This window comes from Limulus polyphemus, unplaced genomic scaffold (assembly GCF_000517525.1).
Source record: "Limulus polyphemus unplaced genomic scaffold, Limulus_polyphemus-2.1.2 Scaffold870, whole genome shotgun sequence".
Taxonomy (NCBI): domain Eukaryota; kingdom Metazoa; phylum Arthropoda; class Merostomata; order Xiphosura; family Limulidae; genus Limulus; species Limulus polyphemus.
In genome coordinates, this window is record NW_013666480.1 from 61652 (window position 1) to 74814 (window position 13163).

The window sequence follows — 13163 nt, forward strand, 5'->3', positions numbered from 1 at the left end:
TGATATTAGCCTTTCCTAAATTTTCTTTCTTTTTTTAAAAGTTTTTTCTTTACTTGTTTACTTGTTTTTTAATGCAGTGCTTCAATAGACATAGGATGGTTGTATTTATAACCAAGTGCTAAATACAGTGAGGTTCCAACTATAATATTTATTGTTTATCTATAACTGGCTGGTAATTCCCGTTTCACCCTGTACGTAAGGTTTTTAAAGAAACATCAAATTTCTGTAAGAGTGCTAACTTCAAGGGGTAATGATAACATCGTTTACAATAGAATTAAGATTTTTTTTAAATTACTACAAATCATTAATAATACTTTTACAATCAAGTACTTCGTTTGAAACGATGTCACCTCAGTCAAATTTGTCCACACCATTGTTTTGATTTTGAATTATCAAGTAATAAAAAAATAAGCAGAAGAAAGAAGAACAAGAAATTCAAACGTTTTGCTATGATATTTACAGACATTCCCAGAACTTGTGACTCAGTCATTACATAGATATTGTTATAAAAGGAAACACTGTATAGTATTGTAAATTTCTAATGACCTATTGAGAATATATTTAAAATACCATTTGGATGAACAATCCGAGCCAATCTCTACATTGGCAGTGCTACCGCCTGCCTGATACCAAACGGTAGCACAATGCTTTTTTTTTAGTGGCACGTATTTGTTTATGGGAACTGGTAAGTAAATAATGTTTTGTGAGTGCAAAAAAGGAACTAAGAAAGGAGAGTATACAAATCCTCATAAAATGTTTTCACTGTCATTTGTTTTGTTTTTTTCAACCTAAAACTTGGTTTAAAGTGAAACTGACGTAAATTTCTAGAAAAAAATAGTACAGATTACTCTGTTGATTAATGAAAGGGGGATTTTTGAGTTTTAGAAGATAACAATTTCAACGTTATTCAGGCTATTATTTAGGATATGGCTGGAATAATGAGGTTGATTACGTCAGTCAAATATGAAATCCCAGTACAACTGAAGTAGTCTTAAAATTCCAGTGATCCCTCCTTTAGATTAAAAAAAGAAAAAAAAGAAACGTAAAACATGTCCCCGATTTTAGATCCGACGAGATGCGGCTGAATTTAAGCACTGTGCGTAACAAACCTATCCAAGGTTTCGTTCTATCAAATGTAATATAGCGATACTCTAAACATGCATAAATCCAAAACTTTTAAATCATTTTAAAGCAGGATTAAGTAGAATTACTAACGAGCGCTACAAGACTATTGGGTGCTTATAAAGAAAACTCATATTTAAAATGATTATATCTTAAAAACTACTAGCCCTAGGGAGAAAAACTTTTCAGCTGATGTACATAGGGAATCATAACTTTTATTCACGGAAGTATGGACATGATAAAGAGTCCTTCAAGACCATAATATATCGTATACCTTAATCTCTCTTCTCGCAAACCTTCTTTCGATATTGGTGATTTGAATCAACTGCATATCATTGCGCACGGTATTTGTGTGTGTGTGTGTGTGTGTTTTGTTATAGCAAAGCCACATCGGGCAATCTGCTTTGTCCACCGAGGGGAATCGAATCCCTGAATTTAGCGTTGTAAATCCGAAGACTTACCGATGTCCCACCGTAGGACGCAAGGTATGTGATGGTCAATGAATATCGTCCAGAACAAATGATGCTTGCAGTAATTTCATTTAGACAGGTTAGATATGTTGATTGTGAGTAAGAAAAATTATACTGAACACCTGTGACAGTTTTTGAAATATCCTATATCACGTCCAACTTTTCTTGAATAAAACTTGTGATTTTCACTTATGATAAAATTTAGTTCACCTTGGACAAATACATTTTATAATGTATTGGTTGTTGTTAAGCAAAAGGCTACAAAATGGGCTATCTGTACTCTGCCCATCACAAGTTGTAAGCCTCCAGACTTACCGCTGAACCACTGGGAGGCTTTGTGATGTAATCATTTTAAACATGGGCTTGTCTTTATAATTTCACTGTATATATCAGTAAGTTCCATTCATTACCCGCATTTGAGTCTTTTCAACAGTTTGAAAATTATGATGAAAACATTAATTCTTGGGTGAGTTAGGTCACATGCGCCGCGTTCATCTGGGCACTCTTAAATATTCCTGACGAGTGATACTAAAGACAACGTTTTTATCTAACATATCTTTGCGTATTTCCTGCTATTTTCATTGCTTTATTTTTTTACGTGGAAGCCAATTCGACATTTCATTTCTTTAGAAGGCCTCGAACCCTGCTGTGAACTTTCACGAGTTATCGTTGCTTGTAGGGGTGCAACGAGACGGGACTAACGACAGTACTAGTATCGCTAACGGCTATTCACACACATCTGCATGAGCAAGAGGCCAAGGGTGCCTTTCTCTCACGTGATCATGATAAATCACGTATTAAACTGGAGCTAAGTGCTTAAATCTCGGCAGCTGTGGAAAGGATTAAAGCTTCACCAGAAGAACCCTCATATTTCAAAAGATATGAATGAATGGGTATATGCAAGTTAATAGAACACAATTACTAATGTCTAGAGTTTAAGTATTTTACGGTCAATCAAATGATTTACTTAAAAACAATTATTTGTCTAATAGATCGTATCCGAAAGTATTTTAAAATCGTGCATATAATATTAGTGGGTACTTTAATTCAGAGTATTGAATTCATTCTGTACCGTTTCCTAACTATCCAATCAATACTGATGTGCTATTCCAGGACAAGTTTTACCATTCCACTTACACTTAATTGTAGAAGAAAAAATATATATATTTATTCTTATTTTATCATACTCTTGACTATAGAATCCGAGGGTCCAAGGTTTGTGTCCTTTTTTTTTTCGTAAAATCGTGCTCCCCACTTTGGGACCGTAGGTATAAGATTGTGCGGTCTATAGCGGTGAGTGCTGTTGACTAGTTGTCTTCCTTTAAATTTACCGATTCAAAATTAGGGACGCGAATATCCAAAATAAACTACAAATTAAGACCACTGAATGATGGCTTATTGTACCCTATTGTTGGCGACTGATAAACTATGCAATGTCATAGTGCGCAAAGTTGAAAGTTTTTTTTTTTAGTTTGATGGAAATATTTTTGTCTGTTTTAAAAATTTATTAGTTTCTGCATCACAGTTTAATTTAATTTATGTTAAATAGGATTTTGAATTAGTAGAAAATACAAAGTGCTCAAAAATATTTTGGAGGAAGAAATATTATGGCCCGCCAAGTCTCAATCACATTCCAAATTGGCCCCGACAAAAAAATTGGTAGTGCACCCCTGCTTCACTCCTATAGGGTAGATGAATATGCCATAATGATGATATTTTGTCGGCTGTGATTGGGCATAAGTAAGTGAAAAACTGACAAATCAGTTACATATATAAATACAGTAAGCAAATTAAAAAAATAAGAAGGCTTAACAGGAGATGTAGTTTCACATTTCTATATATACTTTGTGTTAGAAAAATTATTCTCCACACATAATAGTATTGCTCTAAAACCATTTCCATGACATTATAGCCACTACTCACAATATATATATATTAGCATGTTTTATTTCTGAATGAACAGAACAGCCATTCATATATAATTCGATACCTAACAATTTATTATTTAAAATATCAGTACAAACGAACTGAACTATCAGTCCGAGCAGATCGTTCACAGTAGGGTTGGGCTTAATCCAGCGTGTTATTCGTAAATTGCAATTGAATTATTATACGTTTTAGTTCTCTTATGTATTGATTTATAACATTCATTATTTTAATTGAGTTTGTCATACTGGACATAATAGATTTCATTAATGTATATGTTACTTTAAATCAGTTTGTTTGCTTGTCTGTTTTAGAGCAAAGCAACATTTGGCTATCTGCTGTCCACTGTGAGGAACCGAACTCCGGATTTTAGCGTTGTAAGTTCGTAAAACTTACCACTGTCCCACCGGGGGGCCTTAAATCACATTAGTTATGAACTATATAGTTAACACACTTTTAATAATAAGTTCTTAATACACATGTTGTACAAGAGAATATCGTAAACAGCATACCCACCTGTATAATGTAGTAGTAAACACCAGAAAGTATACCAGTGAATGAAAGAGAACCTCCTTAGCACAGAGTCTCGCCTTTGTTGTAGCCTTCCAAACCAAACCGGTCTGAGGTTCATGATGAGATTCCTTCAGGTATTCACCATATATGTCTAAGGATAAGAAAACAACTGACTTTAATAATAGTGTAATGGTTACCCGTATAAAATCTCATGCTAATCTTTAAGTTAAAAAGGGATGAAATGGTTGAGACACAAATATCTGCCCATCAAAACCCAAAATATATTTAAATATCTACTTCAAACCAACAGTTTATGTTTTTAAAAAACAACAACACTTAAATACAACAAAGAAACAATTTTATGATTCGCTTATCTTTGTCAAAAGCTTAGAAATCATAAGATAATATGCAAACTTCTTTCTTATGATTCTACAGACATTTATGTGCTGTATTTCTTTCAAATAGTACTCTTTGCATACAAAACAAAAAATCACTAATTTGATATCAGAATGTTTGAAAGTTTAATGTTGCAGTCAATGAAAAACTCAATAATAGTTTGTGTGATACTTTACACACACATATATATTTATATGCATACAATTATAAATAAAACAGAAAGGCCACTGATAAAGAGATAATTTAACACTGTACAAATGTTTACTTTAGGCTTAGATGGTAGCATTCACAGATGCACAGGCTTTTTTTTATAGCATGAAAAAGTATGTTTTGAGTATAGCACAAAAAACGTGATATAATGGACTAAAGCTTCATTGTGTGCTGCCAGTATAACATTTATATAGGTTAAGTTATAGACATTCTGAAATTGGGATACATTTTGTAAAATCAATGACACTGTTTTGTAACGTTTGCTTTTGCTTGTGTACCGATACACCTTGAATATCTGCTCTTACACAAATATTTTTTCAATTTTATTACAACTTAACAGCGTGGGTAAAAACTTGACATTCCATTTCATGTAAGAGGATCTCTAGAAAACTTAGCTAAATACTAAAAAACAAAAAATGCGGACATATCTTTGCATTAGCTAGGTATTTATCACTAACGTTTGGTGAACAGAATAAAATGGGGATTATCAACACCTCTTTAGTCTAGAACGTGCCTGAACCAGAACCAAAATAGAACTTGTATTCTATATGACAGCGCTGTATAAGAAGCACTGAGTGTAATAAATCATTCCTAACACTTAAGGCTTAATACTGTCAAGAATTCATTGTACCTTGTTGTCCCCCTTTCCTCCAGAAAGAACGCCAGTTGACTGCCAAAACGTTTACCCTGAAGTGCATGTTTTCCACTGATGACATGCAAAGTTGACATTTCTGTCTTTCTAACAGGATAGTTAGATTTGAACAATTTGAATGCGTACAGTATAATTTTTGGATACCGCTAAATCGAGTAATGATATATTGAAAATCAAAGATTTTTTTTTTAAATTTCAACTTACCAGTCTTCTGGTACGTAAGGATATATATATATACAGCAAGTACCACAAACACTTCAAAATCGTACACTGTTAAAAGTATTTGAGAAAAGTTGCAGTTGCAAGTTGTTGTTTTTTCTTTAGAATAATCAATATGAGAATAAAAAATCTTACGCGACTCTCATTTGTGATAATGTTTCCTTACCATTTTAACATTTGACTTTTCTTGACAAGCCAGCCTGAGTGAAAGCACAATTTAAATAAATTGAGTTACAATAAATGTCATCCAAAGAATTATATGGCTTGCCTTGGTTAGGGCGCTCGACTCGCAATTTGAGGGTCGCGGGTTCGAATCCCCCTTCCCGCCAAACAAGTTCGCCTTTTTAGCCGTGGAGGCGTTATAATGTGACAGTCAATCCCCATATTCGTTGGTAAAAGAGTAGCCCAAGGGAAGGCTAACGCAAATAGCTCTCGTGTAGCTTCGCGCGAAATTAAACCAAGAATTATATATATATATATATTGTTTTCTGTATGACAAGCACAAACAAGAATATATATATATATATATATATATCACACCAGTATCTTGTCGCCATGCTTCGCCCCTGTAGATTACAATCTGGATTACAACCTGGCTTACAATTGAAAAACATGAGTGACATACGGGTTCACTGAAGAAACAAAAGTTGTCAGTCAAATTAAGTTAGTATTGTGAAATTGTATTTGGAAATAGTTACGTAGACGGTGGACATTTAGGCTGTTCGTTATTTACATTAAAATTAAAAACTATCTCTAAGTTTGGAAAAAATGGACCATTGTATTCATTTTTGCATGCGTAGTAAAACTTTCTCTGAAATTATTTTTATCTACATCATGCATCACAGATAAATATTTATTGGGATTTGTACAAGCATAATAGTAGTTATGACCAACATATTTTTCAGAAGTCTATCGACAGGCAAATACTGAAGAGTTACAGGAAACAGTTAGTAGCAAGGAGTGAGGGATTTTGGCCCAAATCCATGAGGTCATGATTTTTGGAAGATTTATTAATGTATAGCATAACCCGAAACGTCCATGGCAAAGATGTGGACAATAAGAAATGACACATTTTAAACCACAAACTACCAAACTCGCTCCTCAAGATCAATAGTTATAGACAGAAACGTAGCCTTTCCACGAATACGGTCTCTATTATCCCGTGCTCTTTTACCATCAGATTTTTTCTTTCTAAGGAGTTACACCTAAAGAAACGTGTTTGTGCAATAACTGCGTGTCCTATGATGTTTGCGACTTGCAACAACGTAATGAGATTGCGATTGCTGCAGCTGATAATGAGCTACTGAAGCGTACACACACACATCAGCGATGTCAACCGCTTCCAGGACTGCACTGTCGACGGTGGGCAGCACTTTGAACATCATCTCTATGAGAGTTTGCCGTCATTCCGTGATACTGTTGGGATGTTTGCCTCATTTGCATTTATTTTTGTTGCTTTTGTGGGGTAAATTTACCAATTTTTGGTTTAAAACGTTTCATTTGTTATTGTCTACACCTTTACAATTGACAGTTTTTGTGTATGATGCATATTAATAAAAGTTTCGAAAGACATGATTGTTTGGATTTCGCGCAAAGCTACACGAGGGATATCTGCGCTAGCCGTCCTTAATTTAACAGTGTAAGATAGAGGGAAGGCAGCTAGTCATCACCACCCACCGCCAACTCTTGGGCTACTCTTTTACCAACGAATAGTGGGATTGACTGTTACATTATAACGCCCCCACGGCTGAAAGGGCGAGCATGTTTGGTGTCACGGGGATACGAACCCGCGACCCGCAGATTACGAGTCGAGCGCCCTAACCATCTGGCCATGCCGGACCTAGAAAGACATGATCTTGAATAACTTCAATTATACTTTTACAGTGTAGCCCATAACACCTCATTTTTTTTATGAAAGGCATGATCTTGAATAACTTCAATTATACTTTTACAGTGTAGCCCATAACACCTCATTTTTTTTATGAAAGGCATGATCTTGAATGACCTCAATTATACTTTTACAGTGTAGCCCACAACACCTCATTTTTTATTGGAACCACAGCACACCATTTCCAAATTACTTGCCTGTCAATGGACTTCTGAATTACTCAGTTTATGCATTTTTGGTGGCAAATATTTTAATATTACTTTCCATTTGTTATTACACAGACGTTTATTAAATTCCACGTTAAATAAGCACACAGTTTCATCACAGCCATAAAAGCATTCGTCAACTTTGAATCGAATAACAAGATTGATTGTCTTTTTTATAACCTTTGTTTTCAAAAGACCTCATATTAGGAAAATAATTATGCGTTCCAAATTTAGTACGAAAACACTCAACTATCTCAAGTAGAATAGTTTGGCTAACGTTTGATTATTTAAAATTTTTCACGTGTAGTACCACTTGGTGGTCAAAACCAATACTCATATAAGTTTCCTATCACAATTTATGTAAATAGTTATATAAATCTATAAATTCCAAAAAACAACAACAAATAAACCTAATAAACGAAAGATAATTTTAAAGCGCATGATATTTGCACGTAAACATTCCTTTTATTACAGAAGCTTAGCATGGAAACTGGATAGCTAGCTCAAGCACTTTTGTGGCAGTTACTTACAATGGGACAGGTGCCGTCGCTTGGCTGTCATGCTATTATCCCATGCTTCGAAATTACGGGCCCGTAAAAAATCGAACCGAGAGCCTCGCCCCTAAGTAAATCTCTTTTTCCCAGTTCCTCAATCCCCTCCTCTACCATATTTCTTGTTTCCACCCAATTAAGAGACTTAGGGTGACGCCTGCTCCAAAACAGGTATGTACTTGTGTACTGTACTCTTGCTAGATTTCGACAACATGGGGGGGGGGGGGGATAAGAGAACATAAAAGTTAAAAATAAACAAGCTAATTGACGTAAAAGAACAAAAGCGATAGTATACACAATAAAAAGGATAAGGAAATATCAAAAAAGAAACAGGTAAAGAAACTGAAAGAAATCTAAGAATGACTAATAAAAATTCAGAAAATATGGTAAAACGATAAGGACTGTATGGACAAAAAAGAAAATACGAACAAAATAAAAAACAACAACCAGAAATGATTATTCGGACATTATTAACATCAAAGGAAAAGCGGTATAGAAGATATAAAAACAAAACATCAGCCGACCTTTGTTTTTATCGTAATAGGTTGTCTTATCTTATACTGAAGTAGACAAGCAAATATTAAGTCACTTCGGCGGGCATAACAGTGCTATAACTAAACTAGATCAAGTGTTCAAAGCACAAAATGTGAAGCAAATCCATTCTGATGTACGAACCATTTACTTGATTATTAGCAGTATATATTACTTTTAAAGTTATATTACCGTTTGAAATACTTTTTACTGACAGGGCTGCTCATTGATGCAAGGCTAGAAGGTTTATGTAGCGGTACAATTGCCTCAGGTTGATCTTAACGACAGGACTATTATCACACAAAGGTAATAGTTCCAAATGAGGGTAATTACATGATAGTCTTAGAATGACCTGAGATTACTAGTTACAAATCTCTAAAGGTTTATGCATTAGCTAACTGTCGCCAGGTAAGTTAGTTTTGACTTTATTGGTTATTTCATTCAATGTGCCTGATACCAGACATATTTTTCTTGGCATTCAAAGGACAGAATTTTCATCTGAAGAATTTACTTGGCAGAAGTATGACCAAATGCATTTCCTTGGTGCCCCCTAGTGGCGCAGCGGGATGTCTGCAGACTTACAATGCTAGAAATTGGATTTCGATACCCGTGGTGGCCAGAGCACAGATAACACATAGCCCATTGTGTACCTTTGTGCTTAACCACAAAGAATTTCTTTGGTAGGCGTATCATCTGGAAGGTTGACTTGGCAGAAATATCATCGGAGAAGTTTACATGGTAGAAGTATGATCATATGCGTTTCTTTGATAGGCGTATCATCTGAAAGGTTGATTTGGCAAAAATATCATCGGAGGAGTTTACATGGTAGAAGTGTGATCAGATGCGTTTCCATGATAGGCGTATCATCTGGAAGGTTGATTTGGCAGAAATATTATCGGAAGAGTTTACATGATAGAAGTATGATCAGATGCGTTTTCTTTGTAGATTTATTACCAAATAACTTTACTTGGCAGAAGTATCACCAAATCGGATTCAATAGAAGGACCGCCAGATGCGTTTATATAGTAAAATTTTCTTAAGTTAATTTACTGGGTAGGTGTATGGCTAGATGAGTTTGCTTGATAGTTTTGCCAGATCAGTTTACTTCACATAAGTTTCGCCGGCTGAATTTACTTGACAGAAAGTTTTCTTGTTAAATGTATTGATAGATGAAGTACTGCAAGATAAGTTTGCTTTATAGAAGAATCAGTAGTTGAGTTTTACATATAAAAAAGGAGGGATTGGTATACAGCTATTGTAAGATAGATCTTCTTGACAAGCTACTACCAGGGACTTTATTTAGTAGGGTACTGACAGACGAAAAACCTGGGTAGGGATTAATAATTAATATTTCATACATTTTTATATAGACATAATTAGACAGAGCGTAAAATAACAGGGGCTTTACTACACCAAGATAAGATAATTAGCAATTAAAAAAGCGAACTTGGTATTTTTCTATTTTGAGTAGTGAATTTGTAAAGCGAAAACAATATACTGATCTACTCACTTTAAACATAACCCAAGCTCTAGTCCGAGGGCCTAATCCTACGCAGGTGAACTATAAACAATACACCGCACTACTAACTTTAAACATAATCTAACCTCTAGCCCGAAAGCCTAATCCTACGTAAGTAAATTGGAAACAATATATATATATTGCCAACATCGATTAGTGATAGAAAAATTTGCAATAAAAAAAGAAGTTTGCCGACGGACGCGTAGGTGATTAATTACTGCCGATAGAATTATTAGTGATGAAAAAGCTTGTTTAAGATTGTTGTTGTTTTGCGCAAAGCTACAGAATGGGCTATCTGCGTTCTACCTTCCGCGGGAAATTGAACCCCAGATTTTAGCGTTATAAGCCCGTAAACTTACCGAAGGACTAGCAATGAAAAGGACTATTACTCTGATAGATAAGCACAGGCATACATAAAACACATAGGCCAGTTTACAAAATTTGCTCGCAAACTGTATACGATCAGTTGACAAAGTCGGCTAATAAACAGCATATGGTCAGCCTAAGTTGCGTTAGTACAAATTAAAAATGAATTAATATTTATAGTATCTAAACATTTGAAAATTATAGATAGAAACACACACACACAAAGGTGATACGTATCAGAAGCGAATTTTAAAGCGAAATTTACTGGAGAGGCAATTCATTTATGATATGATTTACTATATTTTCGCCCCCTCCCAGTGGCCCACAGCGGTATGTCTGCGGACTTACAACGCTAGAATCTGGGTTTTGATACCCGTGGTGGGCAGAGCACAGATAGCCAATTGTAGAGCTTTGTGCTTAATTAGAAACAAACAATACTATATTTTCACTGAGCATCAGTCAACTGACAAAATTTAGTTCACTCAAATGAATTTAGTGCTTTTTGCAATATCGCATAAAATGTTCGCACTTATTGTTTTCATTGCAATGACATGAGACAATAAACAAATAACATTTTATTTTCTATTAAATATCAAATAACTATGTATATTCATGTATAAACTTATACTTTTGCAGACTAATTACTGCTTTTTTATTTAAATTAGATCACTAGTTTTGAAAAATGATGAGGATATATCTCTACAACTGGCTCTTGAAATCATCTGTCTTTGCTGAGAAGGAACTTAGGAACAGCTTTAAACCAACTAAACTAAACCAACATTTAGTGCAATTAATAATTCTTGCATTCTTCTTGGGCGTTTATGTAGTTATAACTTGAAACTAATTTTTCCGGCAGGATACTGTTTGGAGTGAGCGTTAAGGTACCATATACCAGTTAAATATCAAAAAACAATATCACTATTAACCAATAGTTTGCATATTTTGATCCCTTAACTTCTTTACTTTCAGGATTTTCCTTAGTTCAGACTAATTCTTCACATCCCATTTTCAGAAGCATTCAGTCATATTTGTAGAAGTTATCACGAACATAAGATATTTCTTTTGTATTTCTTTATTTTTATAATATACAAATTAGCCACAGTGGTAATGTTAAACAGCATGTGTCAGAATATGCCTTTGAACCTATTTCAACATCTTTTCATACAAAAAGCATAGTATGAAAATGTGTGTTTTTGTTTTTTCTATAAAAAGGTCAAAACCTAGATAAGACTATGTAAGTGAAATATGCTACCTTAATATTGCAGCAATAGTTTGTTGAAGGACACCATGACAGACACATAAGAGCCTATTGAGTTGTCCGCTATTCTAGAACCATAATCCTAGTCCACAAGAATGTCGCCAACTTTCTCTATAAGGGGCCACCGTTTTGCACAATGAACAACAAATTGTTGATTTTTTTCTGGAAATATTCGCGAAACAATACTTTTACCAGCTTGGACGAAATTTTAAAACTGTTTGGATTCAAGGAATGTTACTACTTCTTTTATGATCTCTTCTTGTTCTATGTACAGGCGTTCAGATAAAAAGATTTTAGAAGATTCAATACTTTCAGTTCGAATAGTTGAGCACGACCTATACTGTGTTGTTTCACATGTTGTTTTTTACTCTGTCATCAGTTGTGTGCTTCATATTTTCAAGTTTCCCTTCCTCTCCACTAAAGTAGAGCTCGTTTTTCATCAATTAAAAATTTCGTAATGCAAATCTCGACAAGTAAAAACACCACTCCTTTGCAATTGCGTTTCTAGATCTTTAATACTTTTTATCACACCTTTCATAACGCGGGTCAACCAATGCCAAAGGCCTCTATAATCCTACGTTTTTAAAAATCCTACTGCAGTAACTTTCGCGTTCTTGTTCTCCCCATTCTCTTGAATATGTGACCACACTTACCTGCATACATTAAGGTCAAACAATATCGCAGATAAAAGATTTAAGAGATGCCCAACAAAGCGCACTTCAAAATGAGCAGGAAACTGCTTACAATTTGGAAAAAACAGCATAAGAGCTCGATCCTTCTGGAAGATTTTCTAAAGTATGAAGCAACAAGTGACGAGTCTGCTCATCAGCCAGCCTATTCATCAGATTCGAACATGGACAACTTGGCAGTATACATTTGTAATTCGTCTAGACGCATTTTAAATACATCCATTTTAAGTCAGTGTTATAAAACATATTGTGTGTAAGTGTTATTCAATTAAAAATAATCCCATTATTCTCGTCTAAACACAATTGTGTAGCAAGTTTCTGTTACACAAATATGCTTTTAAGTTTTGTAATTTTTATTATAAAATATTTCCGTATTTCCCTTTTATATGGGTTAAGGTTATCTGTAAAGTTTAATCTAAATAATGTAAACAGAGCAATAAAGTTGAAATGACAGATTTAGCGCCACGTCTGTAGCAGATTCTTTATTCTTAGTGATGTAGAAATATGTTTATTATTGTGTAACAACTAAATTATCTCATAAGAACATAATCATTCGTAGATCTATAGCTACCATATTTTTCGGAATATAAGACGCATCCTTATTTTGAAGACAAAGTTTTTGGGAAAAAAAAGCTACAGTCTTATTT

At 34.4% G+C, this 13163-nt stretch overlaps 1 protein-coding gene across 1 annotated transcript in view; it reads right to left on the bottom strand.

Moving 5' to 3' along the window:
* Positions 1–13163, bottom strand: part of LOC106460958 (cell adhesion molecule-related/down-regulated by oncogenes-like) — a 57507-nt gene that overhangs the window by 29592 nt on the left and 14752 nt on the right. Inside the window, exon 2 of the mRNA XM_013920719.2 lies at positions 4035–4182. Within this exon, the coding sequence (XP_013776173.2) occupies positions 4035–4149 (115 nt within the window). The 5' untranslated portion in view covers positions 4150–4182. The remainder of the gene's footprint in view (positions 1–4034; positions 4183–13163) is intronic.